Genomic DNA, 19538 nt, shown 5'->3' with positions numbered 1-19538 from the left:
TTGCTCCTTGTGTCTCTTTGCCTCTGCACCATTTATCAGTAGAATGACACCGTGTGTGTGTTTTGTTGTTTTTGGGACCTTTCAACCAAACAAAATCGCCCTCTGTTCATCAGTTTCGTCAACCCAACATACGTCACCAGATCGGCTGTTAAGTGACCTCCTGGTTTCCAGTTGCAAACCAGTGACCCTTGATAGCGTCACCAACAAGGAAAACACTTGTAGCCGGTCAGTTCCACTGCGCATGTCTGTGTGGGACGGAAGCAACTCTTGAAGTGAGTGAGACACTCGATGCTTCTGGTCTTTCTTTCCTCTTGTTTAAATCGGTCTGACATGAAGTCCACTTCATTGTACACAGGTACAGGTCCACCTTCATGGATTCCTGTACCCTTTAAAATGTGGTTGCATTTGATCAGGCAAAATAAATATTCAGTTGGACTGTCTGGATCTGATTATTTGTTCCTTTCATCAGATGATTACAGAAAGTGCAAAATATATTTTTAAACAGCGAACAAAACTCAGATATTCTCTGTAATGCACAGTAAAATGAACATGAATTGGGTTTTGAAGAAATATTTATTATTATTTAGAGATAGTTCCATAAAAGTAATAACAGTAATACCAGTAACAGCAACAACAAAAAATTTTTTTTTACAAAAGTCGGAGTAAGAATACAAAATGTTTTTCTTATAAATTTTTTTTTTTTTCGTATTTACTCTGTCCGTTGACAGCTGGGACAAAAGACAACTTTGACATTATTTTCTTCCAGTGTTACTTCCAGTGTACACAGAGCATTAGCAAAAAGACAACACACAGAATGTAAACACAGACTCTAGTGTGACATGCATTCAATTACGGCAGGAAAAGACCACCATTTAACCCGTCACAAGACAACAACAATAAACACACGCTTCATATTATTCTGCCATGCTGCAAATGTCTTCCCTTGCGTCAGTTTCTCAAGAAAACACGACACAAGTCCTTTCGCCAGCTGTCAAGAACACCTATTTATTCTGAAGGCGAGAAATTAAAATAAAAAAAAACCCACAACTAACATTTGAAAAATCGTAAATCATGTTTAGTCTCTTTTACATTATATATAGAAACATACGTGCAAAAGGAAATAAAGACAGAGTCGTATGTGCAGCCCTTTGGATTTGGGTACATGAAACTGAGGTCTTGAAGAAACCGTTGAGGTGGCGGTGAGGGGAAACGGATGCTCCGCTTAAAAAACACGGAGGATCTAGAATTTGAAGAGGTTAATAAAGTGCTGTGGAGAGATGGGGATCAGGCAGCTGTCTGGGTCGATGGCCGTGCATGGATGGCCCCAGTCCTGGAACACGACAAACAGAATGTTAGAAAGATGGGCCAAGGAGGCCGGCGGGGCCGCCAGGCATGCAGCTAACTGCTAACATATCATCAGCTGTTCATGAGATCAAACGCAGTGAACTTATTAAGCAAATAGGGATTTATGTGCTACTAAATTAAAATTCCCTGCATCAAACAAAGTAGTTCAAACGTCGAGATAGCTTTGCTATTTTTAAGTTGAACTTTAGAAGGGTTTGAAAATGTGAAAAAAACACGAGAGGATTTGACACATGCTCCACGACACACGATGATAATTTACAAATGGCTGGTGTGACCTCATCATGAACGCCGGCGTCCGCAGAGAAACATTTGTGCTCAACTAAACGACAGCATCGATAGAAGGTCGCCAACACGGAGAGCAGCAAATCGTGCTGGCATTAAGTGAAACCGTGAACGGTACGGGACAAAGATGAACACATGGGAGAAAGCTCAATTATGAATCAGATCGTCTGGGAAACATAAAAGAGATTAGCAACGAGGGAACACAGAGGCTCGAAGGGACTGGAAATACCTTGAACAACAAAGTCAGGTGGCGATCCTTGGGGAATCAGGGAAATAAGGAACCAGGGAAGGAAGCAGGAAGGAAGGGAGACCAGCAAAAAGAGGGGTACAAAGAGGGCAGTGGTTAAAACACATAGGGACCCACTGAAGGAGATTATGGGATAAATACTCCCATAATACTAGTCTTCCTCAGAGGTCATTAACAAAAACTCTTTGCCTTCTAGTTGGCTGATGATGAGATGTCACTGAGGACACGCATCAGTTGTTTGACCTCCGTCTGTCTCATGCGCATGTATGACTAAAGAAATTCACAGTATCCATTGTTGACAGCAGAGATTAGATTACCTTTGCCATTTTCTGCTGGTGACTAAACGCACCACTATTGTAAAAGTGAAGCTGCATCATCTCACACTGACCTGACATTTCATTTGTAATTGGTCAAAGTGGAATGGGAATGTCAAGGCGGATTTTTCAGGAAGCCAAATCTACGGTACAGAGTTGGGATTTGTGCTTTCAAGAGACAGACATCACTGTGAGATTGGAGCGAAGTTTACTTCCCCAAGCGCCAAATGATCAAGGATGTTTTGTCTATTCGGCAAAGGAACAAGAAACAGACTCTGATGTCTGACCCATGTGCAGTTTCACTGATACTAGGTCTGTGAGAAGCACCTCTTTATAAAGTACACAAAGTCATTTATTCTACAAAAACCTAACAATTACAGACGAAAACCAATCTATTAAAAATGATTAGGTTGTTATTTTCCTAAAAGGTAATGTGCAACCGATCATTTACCACTGATAGCTACTGGTTATTTCTAATGTGGTACAAATGTGTGTTGCTGGTGTGTTTGTTTACCTTCCAGAAGAGGATATGACAATGCTTGCAATAATACAACGTGTCGCCGTACTGTTCCTTCTTTGGGTGATGCTTTTGCAGGGTGAAGTACATCAGCTTCCAGTCCACATTGTCACTCTTTGTTAAGGCCAACTTGTCAGAGAACTACACGTGGATGGAAGCGCAGAATTAAGGTACTGCTGAACACAGGGCAGTAAAGTGCAATAAGATCTAATGCTGAGTGGGAGCTTATATAACGTGTATATGATAGTATATACTGTGTATCTTAGGGCGAGAGATTCGTCGAGAAAAAGAGACAATTGAGGAAATACTGCTCTCTCTTGGTCAAACTTGTGAACTACTCAGCCGCCCTTATCCTTTAAGAAAAGGATATTTTGCAGAATGTTGAGGACGACGGTGACGGTGAGGTGGCTGAGCGGGTTGTCCTATGATCGAGAGGTTGGCGGTTTGAATCCCGACTCCCGCACATGTGCACACTGTCTTGTGTCCTTGGGCAAGACACTTCACACACGTTGCCTGTGTGAATGCAGTGAGCGAGTGAATGTCGGTGGTTGTCAGGAGGGCCGACGGCGGCGATTTGTCAGCCTACCCCAGGCACCGCCACCAAAGTATGGAGTGAATGAATAATGCAATGTAAAGTGTCTTTGAGTGTGTAGAAGCGCTATATATATTATTTTTTATTACTATTCCAAACAAAATTAATTAAAACAAAACATGAACTTTCTTTGCCTTGTTAAATTCAGTCATTTGTGTTATTTTCTCACCTTCTTGTCTGAGAAGTGGTAGTAGCAGAGTTTCTTCCACACCAGCGTGTCCTCGCTGAGGACTTGGAGAGTGGGCGTGGCCTGTCCCAGGTTAACGACGTCATGGGCATCGGACAACTTGAAGAGGATCTTGATTTGCATGTGTAGGGGCAAGTCGTTGAATGACATCCCGCTGTACATTTGCTGAAGTGACAATTAGGAGCAACACGTTAAAGTCAGAGCGAGACTCAACAATCATTCCAATAAAAAAGTGTTTTTCTAATTACATTTCTAAGTAATGATTATTAAACTAATATAAATTAGGTGCTCTAGAATGGTTTGTATAATTCATGTTCCTCACTCATCTTAAATCTATTCTGGAGGTGCTTTTCGGGAAAAACGCTGATGCGTCCTATATACCTCGTGGATCTGGAGGCTGTCGAGCTGCTGCTGCCATATGAGAATGTTCTCTTGTCTGCACAGCCAGATGTTGATGTTCCCCACCAGGACACACCTGCCAGCGTGGATCATCAGATTCTGCAATGTTGAGTTCAGATTGTGCAGCAGCTCCCTGATGAGGCCAGGATTGTATTGGTCCTCGAGAACTAGTGTCAAAATGTCAACAAAGGAACACAAGCAGTGAAACTGCGACAACATGAACAAATACTACTCGAATGTGTACTAGGCATAACCAAAAAAAGATTGCAGAAAACTACAAACTAGTATTGAAACTAGCTTTGAAGTAGAAGAGTACATATCTCTGCAAAACATTCCCGACTCTGCATTTGGATACTTCTCTTCCTGAAAATCTAACCGCCTCCCCCGACACTTGAGAGTTTAAAATGCCTCGGAAGTCCAATAGATTTTCGGAATTCGAACACACGAGTGGAGCCGAGGCGAACCGAAGACACGTGGAAGAAGGTGGAGTAAATGGGCATTTATCTGATGCGTAGGAACGGATGAATCTAGTTTTCATTATTTCTTTTGGGAAATATAGTTTCAGTTTTCAAACAATATAATGGTACGAATTATGTTCGAGAACCGAGGTTCCACTTCCACTGTTTTCAACACTCCACAGTTTAAACTGCATGACTTTATCATACAAGTTCTAGATATGCAGACGAGAATCTGTCCATCAGGCAGAGCACACTGGTCCTACTGGTTCTGGGATTAGTGCAATACCAGTCCTGTCACTAAACTGATTCTTCCAAGTCTCTTTACCTTTTTGTACAATCTTTTCCAGTATATTGAAATAGTTTTTCTGGGCAGCTCCACTCAAACTGGGCAGCTCAGACTTGGCTATTATCTGGAAAAGCTGTGAGAAATAGAAAGGGAAAGAAAGAGGAATATTTTCAGTTATGCCACCTGTCAAACAACTTCAATTATTGATCTATATGTGCAATCATTATCACTCACTTTCCCGACATAGTTGAACCTTCTCAAGTCCTTAATGGCACTGGAGAAGTCTAGACGGTTGAGAGCCTCGCCAAGTGTGGAATATCCATGACGCTAAACGTTAAAAATGCAGTTACACACAAATCCATTTAATCAAATAATTATTCACCAAATATATCTGGAACCATTCTACCGATGGCCACACGTACCTCCTTTGTGCTGCCTCGCAGCACGTAGATCCATTTTTCCCTGAAAACAACTGGACAAGAGAAAACTTTATTTTCCACCTAGTTAGTCATAGTACAAAATATTGCTTTGCAGCTTGAGCTAAATCCTAAATCGGAATCACTAAAGACTGCACAGATGCAGGAGAGTGTGGTGGCGCAGTGGGTCGCACTGTTGCCTCACAGCAAGAAGGCCCTTGGCTCAATTCCACCTGGGGCCTTTCTGTGCCCAGTTTGCGTGTTTTCTGTGTGGGTTCTCTCTGGTTCTCTGGCTTCCTCCTACCTCCATGAAGCATGAAGCTTCTGTGAAATGGTCACTATAAATGTGCGTCTGTCTCTCTACGCCGCCCTGCAATAAACTGGTGACTTATCCTCCTGCCTGGTGTCTGGAATAGGCTCCAGGATAAATCCGTGACCTGGGTTCGGATAAGCGGCTGAAGATGAGGCAATTACGGATTGTAACCTTCAAGAGAATGAATGAATGAATGCATAGATCCACTTTGGTGTCCAAATTGCAGTAATTAAATGTATACTTTCATGATAATCTAAGGTCAAACTGGGACAGACAAACTGCTGCTGCCCTTTAAGGTTAAAATCAATGGCAAATGGTTGCAGACAAGCACGGCAATCATATTTATCATATTTAAATCAATGACCAATCACAATAATGACCCAAAGCCCCTTGTTTTTTTTTATTTTGTACCTCTCCTGTACTGTAGAAATCCAAACTGAAATTTTGAAAACGGCTGTAGCAAAGACAAAATTAGAATTAATCATCTTCTAAATGAATCAAGAATTTGTTGAGATGGGAAGACTCAAAGGAGATGGCATGCGATGACCCAATCTTGAAAGGGAAAATGGCCGATGGAATGTCAGATCGGTATGACATGTCAGAGATTACGTCCTGCTGACAATCAGGCCAAACAGATGGGACATCAGATGCCAGCATCCCTCACAGCTCCATTGTAGTTTCAGGGTCAGAACGCCTGGTTAGTGGCCTGTCTCACTCCAGTGCAAATCACCAAGGTAACTATGCTACACACCTAAGTCTCACCTCCCAAGCGGGTAATAGCAGTATTGTAGACATAAACCTGTAAAATAAAACAAGCCTACTGGCTTAGAAATATCTAAGAGTGAGAATACATCGAAGAAGCACAGTAATTCAAAGGGAAACGCAAATGTAATGATAGTCAGATTACTTCATAAAGTCACATGGTTCTTTTCATCCAGTTTTAACATGCCCTCCAGATGTGTTTGCCAGCTGCACTTGTGCTGCTTTAATCCTGGATTGATCATTCTCACATACTCTCAGTTTGCAAATATGCGACTTTGCTGCCATAAAATGGATCACAGCAAACGTTCGTCTCTTTCTCTGTTAACTCATTCATGGATAGACTGTAAACGTTAATTTACTGCATTCATATGTATCTGCAAATGGGCACTCAGCAACAGCATGACTGAATGGAAGAGTTAAGCAACACAACTGGGATGGTTAGATGAAGAAGTGTGTTCCTCTGGAGGCCACATGTACAGACCCATAAATGTGCTGTCGTTAGTGACAACACAAGCCACAAACAGAACTCCATTATGAGTTCCCCATGAGGTCTATACACTTACAGACTCCCTGGAATGAAACTATAATAGTTTATGGCCTTCAAAAGAGAAAACACGGTGCCAGCTGGGGTTTAATTGTTTGAATAAATACTACCACAACACTGGAGGAAGTATGGTACAACGGGCATGAAATGCCAAAATAAAATTCTATCTCTATTTTCACCAAAATAAATGGATTTATCCACAAGATTGAGCATCTGCATCGCATCACAAAGCATCTGCGCAGCCATGATTTATATCCGACATCTTAACACCCATTGATTTCTTGCCCCGTGTGTGGACTCACATTGAGATTTGGTGTTACTGTTGTATAGCTCTTTGTTCTTCTTTGTGCTGGCCAGCTCACACATGTCCCCAACAAACAGATTTTCTTCATTTTCCGTAGAGAGACTGTTTGGACAGATCAAGAACAAGAACAAGAGGAATTTATTAATGACATGCATGCAAGTGGCACCAGAGTTACCATGTAATTACAATGTGCTGTAAAGTGTAAAGCGTTCATTGGTTGGGCCTCGGGCTGGGAAGTGGAGAAGTCCACCAACATTACAAGGACAATAAAATATTATCTTCATCTCTTAATCTTAATCAGATGTATTTTGCACAAATCTGAATATTCTTAAAGCTGAGCTAGACCTGACGGGAGCCAGAAAGGTCAAGATGCGACATTAAAATGGCAGAGGGTCAGTAACGATACAGGAAACACAGCAGACATTTACCTCATTCCTGGAGGAGATCAAGGCGTGGATGAACCTCATTCATTCATTCATTGTCCCAACCGCTTAATCCATTATCCCGAGCCAATCCCAGCAGTCAACGGGCGAGAGGCAGAGGACACCCTGGACAAGCCGCCAGTTGCAGGGCAACACAGACCAGCCACACACACCTATGGGCAATTTAGTGTCACCAATCAGCCTAGGCTGCACGTTTTTGGTGGTGGGAGGAAGCCGGAGAACCCGGAGAGAACCCGCGCAGACACGGGGGGAGAACATGCAAACTCCTCACAGAATGGCCTACAAGTCGGAGACGAACCCGCGACCATCTCGCTGTGAGGCAACAGTGCTTACCACTGCGCCACCGAGCCACCAGGATGAACCTCAATTTCCTGCAATTAAATAGCTCCAAAACCGAAGCCATCCTTATTGGCACGCTTCGCCAGATTCATCCCTCTCATCTACAGTTACCAACCACTATGAAATGACTTCATAGTGTATTGTATTCAGCTAGACTGTGTGTTTCTGCGTCCTGAACACGCTTACTCCACACAGACCGTCTTGCTATGAGGCATCAGCGCTTGTTCAGAATATGCAGCTGACAAATCAAAAATAAAGTCTTGACATCAAAGGATCCGACGTCCATCTGGCTGTCTTTTTTTGATACTTTTTTTTTAATGTAATTTCTTTTAAAATATGTTAACAATATAAAGGAAAATAAAAATTGAAAAGCACTCAGACCTCTGCCAAGCAGCTCATTCCTCTCTTAATTGGATTTACACCGTCCACATGGTGATCTGGATCATCATCAAAAGGTTATGAATTGTTTTTGATCTTTACACACCAACCATGAAAAGTAAAAGTGAATCAGAGTTGATGTGGATCATTAACTGATTTTTAAATCCGTAAATTGACTTTTGACCGTTAAAATGTTATATTTTTCTAAATCAGATCCAGAAGACATTTTGCAAATTGGACTCCACTATATGACTGTGATTTTTGGAGAGTGAATTAAATGCATATTTTAGAAGCTATTACTTTTTTGAAAAAGCCTCCATTAAGTGGGGAAAATACAGATTTCTTTGTATCGCGACAGTATCCACAACCCAATCCGGATTAAATTCGGTGGTGAGATAGAGGTCCCCATCCTACATGCCTGTGTCAAATTCCATACACATCGGTCAATAATCATCAGAGACACTGAGGAATAAATTTTGAAGCTCCATTGACTGCAATGTTAATGAAAACTTCATCAAGATCCCTCCGTAAAAAATTTAGTTATGTTGCTAACAGACAGACAGACAGACAAACAATCCAACAGCGGTGATTACAAAGACAACCACATCTGATCAATGAATACACATACTCAGAGCGGGGAATCATTTTGTCAATGGATTGATTTCTCGAGTCATTTTTTACGACCCAAAATATCAAATATTTCCTGATCATTGCTCCTCAAAATTTGGGCATTTGCTGCTCTAACGGTCAAATAAACTGTAATCCAGTTGGACTGGAAGTAAGAAATAAGCATCTATGGGCCTCATATAAAATCACAGCGTTCACTGAAAACAGATCCGTTACTCTGCTAAATTCTCTTCACGTGCGTTTGAGAACAAATGGAGAAGAGCTGAAGAATGTCTCAGTCACCATCCGGCTGATGTCAGCACAAAAACATTTGAGCTCATATAAGTTTGGCTCCATCTTATTTTTTTGGTTTGAACATAAAGTTAACCAGTTTGAGATGAATAGGCTCTGCGTTTAACCCTCATCTCTAACCATTCATCCAATTGCAAAAGTATACACTCAAACACACATGCGAGACCAGTGATCTGCCACGATTTAAAAATGAGGAATGCAAACCTGCTTTTGTTGTACTTGCTGCATCCAGAGCCCTCCGAGCCAAAAGCAGACCTCACACAACACAACATTAGCAAAGCACATTAAATTAGACTGTTTCAATCAGCTTCAGATGAATGAACCCTCACAGGGAGTAGGCCCTTATTCACAGCAGCTGTCGCTAAATTTACCAGAATCTGACACAATAAGAGACAGCATTAGCGTGATGTCAGGAACAACATGAGCTTATCTCCTTGTGTGTAACGCTGTCTAACATGCCGGGCATGCATGCATGCATGTGCTGCTTCTTCTGAGTGAGGCTGCATTTAGAGAGCGGCCAAGTTAATAGATAAGATAATAGCTGCTTGCTTTTTTTCATAAGAAGATTGCTGGAAAAAAGCTCATGTGAGATTCTGTTGAATTGCAAGGTTAGCTGAGAGACAGGGCGACACTGTGACATGAGGGAGAGATCACCAACAGGCACCCCGATGCCCATCAATACCAGTCAGACACCGCACACACTGTCTGAGCATGAGTCAGTCTCCCAACAACACGCTCACGAACCCGTGAGCCATGAGCCCGCCTCACTGTGCCTGATTGGATCGTTAGGATGATGATGCTTCTCACCTCTTTCAGCGAGGTGCCACATGAGAAAGTGTAAGGGTAATACCTCACTAATCTGTGGCAATGCACGGCAGGTTTGGTGGTGTTGCCATGGGCAGATTGGTACATTTTATTACTGTATTATTGTCAAGCAGTATTCTTTTTGATTAATAGAGAAGAAGCCATATCGTGCAGGTATTATTACGAGCAGCCATCGATGTAGCGTTATACTCTTTTGAAAAGTCTACATTCAAGCAGCCAAACAAGTTGGTCAGACAGTTTATTCATGGATCTTCTTCTCCCCAGATGTTGTACCGAAAAACCTAATACAATTATTGTATTTTTTTTTGCTAAATACATGTAGCTGCATTGAATTATTAAGACGCTGCTAGAAGCCGCAATGCGCTGGCGTCTCAGCCGGGGTGTGCCCCGCCTCCCGCCCGTTGTCAGCTAGCCCAGGCTGCAGCAACACCCGTGAGCCGCAACGAGAAGATGATCGACTCATCTACCAGAAAATTGATGGATGCATGGATGGCTGGATGGATGCTGCTAGAAGCCAGCAGTAGTTGCTAGTTACACCCAAAACTGATTCCATCCATCCGTCCATCCAAATGAATTTTATTACTTTGTTGTAATGAGGATGGACGCCTTTAGAATTCTAATGAAATGCATTACATAACAGATGACTTAAAGTCATCAGATTAAGATTACCAGAACAATCAGAACAAAGAAGTGAAGAAATACAAATTCAGGTGACTCATAAAGAAAAACAAATGTGAATGTGAGTCGCCTGAATGTGGCGACTCATTGCCAGCTGGCCTGTTCCCCAAAATTAAACAAATTCCCTGCAAATGAGAAAGTGAGCTCTCCCAACCATGCTTTTTGGTTCTATTGTTTTCATAAAACATTCAGTGTTACAAGAGTTATATTACAACCGGGTTGCATGCCATGTGTTCAAAAAACAAAGAGCATGTGTTATTGCTTTAAGGCTATATTTTTGCAGAAGAAATTCAACCTCCATACTTCAGATATTTTCACATCAAAGATAAAACATCCTTATAAATATTCATCTTTTTTGTTAGCAGGAACGACTGACAAGTTGATTTTGTGAAATGACTCCCCTTTTAACCCAACCCCATTCTCTAGTCTGCAGGCTGCGATGGTGGGATGCGAAGCGCCTCAGCAAAGACTGGCCCTGATACCATGTGACTGAATCTTTACTTTACCTTTGCAATTAAATGATCTGACCTTATCAGTACAACTACATAAGAGGCCCCCATGAGAGGGCCACTGGCGTCACTGCGTACCCTGCGTCCTCACATTTTCCTCAATTTATAACACATTTCCACAAACAGTAACAAGTTAAAGTTTGACTGTGTCAGTATCCTGCAGAAAATATGGTTTGCTGCTCGGCATTAGCAATGGAGTAATTTATTTTTATTTGTATTGTTACATGTCGATGATTTATGTACCAAGGACTTTCAACGGAAACAAGACCGCAAAGGGCTTTTTGAAATGCTCCTCTTAGACAGGATGTTTGACTGTACTTGTACTGTAACAGATGCTACTGTTTGACTGTACTTGTACTGCTCCAACATTCTGTCCAATAATATATTCATCATCATCACATGAGTAATAACAATAATAATTCGACAAACTCACTTTAAAATGTTGAATTTGGTCATTGAAGAGTGTGATTTTGACTGATTATGTAAAGACGTAAACAGATCTCGCAAGAAAATGAGATTTAAGGAAGATACTGTTAACGGATATAAATAGGTGTCTTACTCTTCTAAGTGTATTTCTCTTTTGTTCTCTCCCAATTCATGTCCGTACAAGAAAATCCTCTTCCAGCCATGCTCTGTCTTGGTCCAGTTCCAACCAGGTGACCTCCAGTCCTTGCCCAAGAAAGGCATTTCAGCGGGAGGGGGCTGTAACGAAAGAGCAATTTTGTCACACCACACCTGGAGGGAAGGAGTTGTCTTTGTGTTCAGGGACAAACAAAAAGAGCCAAGATAAATTGCTAAATACTTTTTTTTCAGTTAATATTAGTTAATATTAATATTATTATAGTAATTCAAGCCAAACAAATAACAAAACCTTTGAAATAATTTTAAATGATACTTTTTGACTTTCGAACGAAGAATTCAAAATACTGAGATTCAGAATCTAGTTTAGTTTACATAGATTATAATAACCTTTATGTAATAATAGACACGTAGTATTTAGCCTAAAACTACCGTGCATGCTCTTTTTAGCGTGTAGTCAAATTATTAATATTTTTATTATAAATAAAGGTGAACACAAATAGATTTATGTCTCTGTTGAATCTATTTTTGTAACCTGAAAGCACATATTAGCCAATTACCTTTAATAACACGTCAGGTCTCTCTTGTAGAAGAGATTTATAATCTCAATGGGACTTCCTGATTAAATAAAGGATTAATATTAAAAAAAAGAAATATGACAATAACTATGACGTACACGCTTTAGCATTGATGAAACAGCTGTCAAACACGAAGGCAAGACAAATTGCCATTTGCTTCAACACACATAATCACGATATAGAATCTCAACTATAAATAGAGATGTCTAGAAATAAAATAAAATTAAATGTCTCATACAGACCTTGCGTGGGTCCTTTTGTGTACCTGTCTCCTTCTGTTTCGCGTCTCCCTGGCAGGCGGAAGTAAACACAGTGCGGACATCAGAATACGAACACGCCCCTTACTCCTTTCTGATTGGACACTTTCTCAGCATTTAATTCGTTGCTGGCCGAATAAACATCTCTTATTGGCTGCCGAAGACTATCCTTCATGTACCTATTTCAGCCCAGCCGTGCTGTTGGGGCTCTTTACCGCACGTGACCGAGGACTGCGCACATGTACTTGTGTTTTCATTTTGTGTTGTGGGGGGGGTGGGGGGGGGGGGGGGTGTATATTAACCGGTCTGTATTGTTTCATCTCCTGTGATCTTCTGAATTAGGACGAGCCATTCAAAACAAGTACAAGTAAAGTCAGTAGTCGGCCACATTACACGTCACAATAAGGTGTATCAATAATCCTTCATATTCGATCCTGTCATCGAATAGACGAAATAATAAAAGTCAGGATTTGACACTACATGACTGTTCTTTGCATTGATTTTTTGACTTTAAATTCGAGATATGTGTGTATGAAAAATTACAAGTTATTAAAGTTCTTGTGTAAACACCCTTCGGTATTTGATGTACAGTATCTTTGTACAGTTTGTGAACTGACGATTTAAAAAAATATTTTTTAAATATATATAAATGCCCCATTCCTCCTGTAGTCTAACAGGTAAACCTGTTTGAAGATTAAAGTTTAAAGTAAGTATGGACTCTTAATGTTTATGATCCTGCCAAAGGGGAAATGTACAGTAGGATTATACAGTATACATCTACGATAATTATACAGCCGTAACATTTTATGCTTGCTTTGTAGGGGCCCTAAAGGTATGCATCTCTTTATTTTATTATCTAAAAAGTTATACCTTTTATGGCATAATATAATCAGTTGTTGTCAATAGAAAGTATTTTATGCAGATTTTTTTTATATATAATTCTGTTGCTTTGTTTCCTTGTTCACTTAAAAACAGATTGTAAATGTATAGCGCCTCAATCACTACAAGCGTCCTTTGAATGCTCATGGGATTGGGGTGGAACCCGTCCAGTGCAGCCTGGACAGGTCACTAGTTCACTACCAGCAGTCACAATGCTTTATTCTCACATTAATTTTATGTCCTTTAAACCTTACTGATCTACAGTGCATCAATGTTCTTCATTGTAATAACAGCACTATAACTGCACATATTCACTTTCCAAGAATTTGGCTATAAAACTAATCAGTTCCACAGTGTTTGGAAGAAATGAACACATTTTTGACCTTGTCAAAATATAATCGGTATAGATTTATTATCTTTACAGAATGGGACACACACATGACTTTGATAAAATTCAAGCAACTAGTGATGTAAGAAAAACATACATAAATAAACGTAAATGAACTTAATATTGGTTTTATAAACAATACAATACTTCGTTATGAGACAGTGTTACACAAGCAGCTGCAAACCAGGATTGAAGTACTAATACTACTATCGGCACTACTGTACTTTCGGCTTGTCCTGTGAGGGGTCGCCACAGCAAATCAGCTTTCTCCACTTCACCCTGTCCTTTGCATCGTCCTCCCCAACACCAGCCACTCTCATGTCCTCCCTCACTACGTCCATGTATCTCCTCCTGGGTCGACCTCTAGCCCTGTTCCATGGCAGTTCCATGCTCAGCATCTTACCTTTGAATAATAAAAGTCTCAATAAAAAAAAATACACTTACATGCTCACAGCAAAGCGAGAAAACCACATTGTCCACCAGTAAACATAAGCAGTACTTTGGTCTACTTGCATTTTCATCTGAAGGTTGAGATCAGCTCTGGGACAAGACATGACTTGCCTTCATGTTTGGCAGACGACCCACGAAGAAATGATGGGTTTGTCTATCTGACTGAAGTCTACTCTCGTGCACAGAACATTTGCCTCTGTGCATGTGTGAGAGCACAACAGGTAGGGAGGACATTCTACATCAGTGGTCCCCAAACTACGGCCCTTTCCAAACTATTTTCCTTTCCATACAGCATGGCTGGGGGGTCAATAATGGTATGGGGTGCATTTAAGAGGGGTCATTAATTCAATCTTTTGTTTCCTAAAAATAATATTGATTGTGGAGAATATATTAATATTATGAATAAAAGCTTTCTTCCTTTCGTTTGGGAAAATTTTAATGATGATTACATATGACCAGAAAGTTAATGTTCCATGGACTTTTTTTCTGTGACGAACTCGGAAAAGGTTATTTGGTTATTATTTATTTTATTAATAGTGTTATTATTTATTTCCGAACTTTTTTTTTCTGTGAAGAAAGGGTTATTTGGTGGCTGTCTGGAAAACAATAAATGTTTAGGCCCACCTGCCATCGTCACACTTTTCCTGCACATACTGACCCCGGCCCTCCATCAGAGAAGGAAAACGTGATGTGGCCCTCACAGGAAAAGGTTTGGGGACCCCTGTTCTACATACTGACTCAACATTAGCCGGTCCTTTTTTCCTGCCCATCTACAACCTCTCGGCTTTCATCAGAGGACATATGAGCAGGAAAGAGAGATGCAGTCACAAGTGCTGGCTGGAATTAAGTGTGCCATTTGGTGCACTCCTGTCACAGAGGATCTGGGGAAGATCTTTTTAACTGGCTGCAGTTAAATTGTTTTACCAGATTTAATATTGGCCATGAGAAACATTCAGAGCAGATGACTCTAATGAATGCCTTTTTAATGCGTGTGTGTGTGTGTGTGCGTGTGTGTGTGTGTGTGTGTGTAAATGAGATAACTGCATTCATTACTCATTCAGAATCATGTCTGAACAATGGCGCTTTCATGCTTGTGATGACGCAATAACACGAAGGCTAGACCTTTACTTAGTTCGCACTTTCAATTAAAAAAACATTTAGCGAACATGTGCGGTGATTTAATGGTGGCTGTTGTCATTGAAATTCTTTTGGCTAATGGATGACTTGTGTGCCCATAACGTGTCTTTCGGTGGCATGCATTGCGCGCAGTCTTGGATTTTGGTTATTTTGCTTTTGTGTGACTTCCGCTGTATTTGGCGCGATGCTACCCCTGGTCCTGTGTGATGGACAACAGATGAATTCATGCTTGACAAGTTTTAACCAGTGCAAATGTGTTTTTGACAGCTGAAATTGGCACACACATGCAGTGTGTAGAAATAGTGTACTGCACATAGAGGCGTAAACACTCACACGTTCATGGACACTGGAAGAGCACCCGGAGAGCGCAGACCTCCGCCAAGCACCTCATTCCTCCCCTAAATTGTGATTTACACAAACATCCAGTAATTTCTGTGAACAAGCGTGTTAAATGGACATCATTTCCACAGCCTTTGGTAGATGTGGTCCCTGGAGAACCCCCACTCCCCCCCCACATACACACAATCATCTCAATCCAAGTCCCTCAGTCGTTTCCCAGCCTCTGTAGCATTCTTGCAGCTGTACAGCCATTTGATGATCCTCGCATTGCGCTCAACAACTGATGTCCCTTGACGCATCTTGTCATGCAACTCGTCCTCCAGGAGGCACTCGCTGTTGCTGTTGCCGTTGCCGCTGCACCTGGCGAAGCTGCCGTCTGACGTAGCAATGCTTACGCGCCGCACGCTTATTGTCACTTCATCTGATCGTGCGGAGAAGTTCTCCTTCCCCAAAGACTCGATAACCTCGCCGCCCAGCCCACAGTACTTGAAAAAAGCATCAAAGTCTGCAAAACTTTTGGAATACCTGGAACTAATGTCAGAGTGAGAACGACCAACCCCTTTAGCCGAGCGCCCCTCACACTCGGGAACTGTCAGGAGATTGGCGGATTTATTTACACGGCTTGCTGCCCCCGTTGCCGCAGAGGTGCTGCGCTCCGCTCCCTCATTGGCCCTCCTCTGTGGATGAGAGCCACCTTCATTTGAGCTGCATTCCTTTGCTCTCCCTTCGGGCGTGGCGGCTTTCCCTGTGCTTTCAGCAGCTTTGCAGTCTTTTTCTGTTGCCTCAGGTAAAGAAGCACTTTTGGTCGCAGAGCTGAGCAGCAACTTTCGTTTTGCATGTTGTTTCCGATCATTTATTGATTTTCTCAGCGGGTCACTTTTCTGTCTGTAAAGCAGGAGGGAGTCTGGCCTTTTTTTGGAGCTGTACCGACGTACTTGCCCTGGTGAGCTTTGTTCACCACATGAGTAACTCTCCTTGACTATTTTCCCCGCACAGGTCAAACTCCACTTAGAAGACTCAGCGCTACTCACAGAGGCAGAGCCGAGGGCGGTCACGGGCTCCTCAGTCGAGTTGACCGCCTGTTGGCTTCTGACGTATTTAGGTTTGCTCGCAGCGAGCCTCTCCACTGCACTGATGTGTCCTTTCGTCTCACCGTCGAGCTCCATTTGCTTTCGAAGGTATTCGGGACCCTTCTCCAGGATTTTTGTGGCATCGCTGGTCGCCTCCATTGTAGTTTCAGCAGAGACTCAAGTCATTTAGTTCCAAACAGTGAGGAATCCAGTTGCATGCAGTCTCTTCAGTACCGGAGGTAAAAGATTCCTTTCCCGCCTGCTCCATGTCTGAGCTTGTATCCCAAGAGGAGATTTCACCTCGTCTGTTCAAACAAATGACCCCACCCATTCTGCGCAGGCCTAGTTTTAACCAAACACAAGCTTGTCCAAAGTACACCTGATACCATCGCAGGTGAGAAATGTGAAAGCTGACACAACTGAAGGTCATTATTTCCTCCTGTCCTATTGGAAACTGGAAAAACACCTGGAGAGCAGTCAAGCACCTCATTACCCCTATATTGTGATTTACACAAAAAGTAATGGATCTACATTTATTTTAACTACATTTTTATATTCCTTAACCATGAAAACAAACCTTTAGCAATAGCATTGATGTTGATACCATTACTGGTTTCGAAGTTATTCACTAAAAGAACACTTTCAGTAATGGCAGATTCTTTTGGATCCGATAAAGGATTAAGCGGTTGGGACATCATTTTAGAATAATTTCAGCATCTTAGCTCAGCTCCTTTGGCCTAGATCAATGCCTCGCTTCACCTGGGGCCTCATGCACCAACCGTGCGTACGCACAAAAACCTGGCGTACGTACATTCTCACGTCAAAGTTCAGACCGCGGAAATATGCGGTGCCTCACGCCAACTTCTGGGCACGTTTCTACAGACGTTGGCCCTTTGGCGACACTTTAATGCTGGGAAACTCACCGGGTCGCGGGCCAAGCCTATCTCAGCAGTCAATGGGCGACAGGCGGGGTACACCCTGGACAAGCCGCCAATTCATTGCAGGACAACACAAAGACAGACAACCAGCCACACACACACTCACACCTACGGGCAATTTAGTGTCACTAATTCATGCACAGGACATGAGGCCTGAGGAAGTTAGAAATAATGCAGGATCTGTGGAAAAAACAAATTAAGCGACCACCGCATGCTGAATTCATCTGTGAAGGAGGATTAAATGATCAACCATAACAAAGGCTGCGGGAAGATCAAGTTACAAGAGGACAGAGCAGTAACTTGACTTATCAGCCTGGAGGAATTTTCAGTGAGGCAAGTTCCAGGACTGCACAAAACTACCACTGAGAGAGTGCCGGCAGGGGAGGCTGTGTATCGCCTGCTATCATGCAAAAAAAAAAAAAAGGAAAAATAAATTAAATTGTTACATTTATTCAGTAATTTGTACAAAAAAGTTATTTTCAATTTAACACATGGACTTCATTTATAATTAAAGGTAAGTTTTTTTTATTAAATGTACTAGTTTATGGTACATTATGAGTAAAGAATGCTGATGTGATTTTTAACATAACTCGTTAACTGCTGCCAATAAAATGGTGAATAAGATACTCTGTTTGGTTCATAGGTTTCTAAATCTGAAAGATGGGGACACATGGCCGTCTCCATGATATAGTGAAAATGGAGGAGGATGTTAGAGGTGATGATGTCTGGTGAATTTGGTGAGAATGACCTCGAGAGAGCTGGTGGAGGTCTTCATGTAAGAGATGATATTCTACCTTTATTTTAGCGTGATGGCGATCAGGGAATTTGAATCTGCAAATTTCAGAGGAGATGAAAATGAAAAATTTATACGGGTGGATTGATACCCATTCTGATATCAAGTGCAGTGTTTCTAAAAGAAGTCCAAAACTAAATTCATATTTAGAGGCAGCTGCTTGAAAGTTAGGGGGGAGCAGACGAGAGAGCACTAAAGGCTCTTTTTTTTATCAATAATATTGGATAAATATGGCACTGGAAGCTTTAACAGGTTGGTGTTTGCCCAAGAGATCCTTCAGAATTTGATACATGCAATTTCTCCTGTTTATTTAGTTGTGCAACAGAGTCAAGCAGTATTGAGACAATTTCAATTTCATCTGTATGCACATGAGATGGGGAGGTTTTCTTTTAAATAGCTATGCAGAAGCCTCTAGGAGCAGAGAAGATCAGGGCGTATACAGTGAAAGTGTGACTGCCCTCAGATCAGGGGACAAAAAATTGATAGACTGATAAAGTCTTGTTTATGCAATCCCAATTTAATTTCCAAATTAGATACCTCCACCTGGGTCACTCAGAGAGACTTCCATAGCGTTTCCTCTAAATTATGATAACAGCTTAGTTCCAGTTTCCAAAAATTAATTTCCACTTCATGATATAGCAAATCAGTGACTAGAGAATCACTAAAGAATAAAGTTGTTTGTGTAAAAGAAATCAAATAGAAACCTTAAACATCAAATCACCATAAGAAGTGATTATTTTTATATTGCTATCTTTCTGTCTGGAAATTAAGTCTTAATTAAATTAAGATAGGAATATGCCAATGTGATTACAGTATGCCTTCTCCACGCATATCACAGGGCCCTTACAGACTGTATATGCCGGCATGTGTCTAGATTGTTTAGGGTGTAAAAGTTATTTAATTGCATGAGTGTGTATGTGTGTGTGTCAGTATTAATCTGAATGTGGAGATAATATAGGCATACTTCTAAATCAAAATACAAAGACATTTCTATGACATTTTGTTTCTTGAGTCAAATGCATCTATGACAATATGTTTTTAAGTTTAAATTATT

General features: G+C 41.4%; 2 protein-coding genes across 2 annotated transcripts; both read right to left on the bottom strand.

Moving 5' to 3' along the window:
- Positions 1–605: 605 nt before the first annotated feature.
- LOC137915061 (F-box only protein 25-like) lies at positions 606–11763 on the bottom strand. Its single transcript, XM_068758545.1, has 10 exons — positions 11636–11763; positions 6985–7088; positions 5070–5119; positions 4882–4974; positions 4687–4780; positions 3886–4070; positions 3487–3669; positions 2723–2866; positions 1877–1903; positions 606–1330 (listed from the first exon to the last, which is right to left on the bottom strand). Exons 1-10 carry the CDS (start codon positions 11761–11763, stop codon positions 1241–1243), a joined length of 1098 nt encoding a protein of 365 aa, XP_068614646.1. The 3' UTR covers positions 606–1240.
- Positions 11764–15874: 4111 nt separating this feature from the next.
- On the bottom strand, positions 15875–16912 carry LOC137915071 (protein FAM110C-like). Its single transcript, XM_068758556.1, has one exon. The coding sequence runs from the start codon at positions 16910–16912 to the stop codon at positions 15875–15877; it is 1038 nt and encodes a 345-aa protein (XP_068614657.1).
- Positions 16913–19538: the final 2626 nt, after the last annotated feature.

This window comes from Brachionichthys hirsutus, unplaced genomic scaffold (genome assembly GCF_040956055.1).
Source record: "Brachionichthys hirsutus isolate HB-005 unplaced genomic scaffold, CSIRO-AGI_Bhir_v1 contig_317, whole genome shotgun sequence".
NCBI lineage: Eukaryota > Metazoa > Chordata > Actinopteri > Lophiiformes > Brachionichthyidae > Brachionichthys > Brachionichthys hirsutus.
The sequence above is the reverse complement of the archived record's forward strand: the minus strand, read 5'-3'. Positions and strand labels throughout refer to the sequence as shown.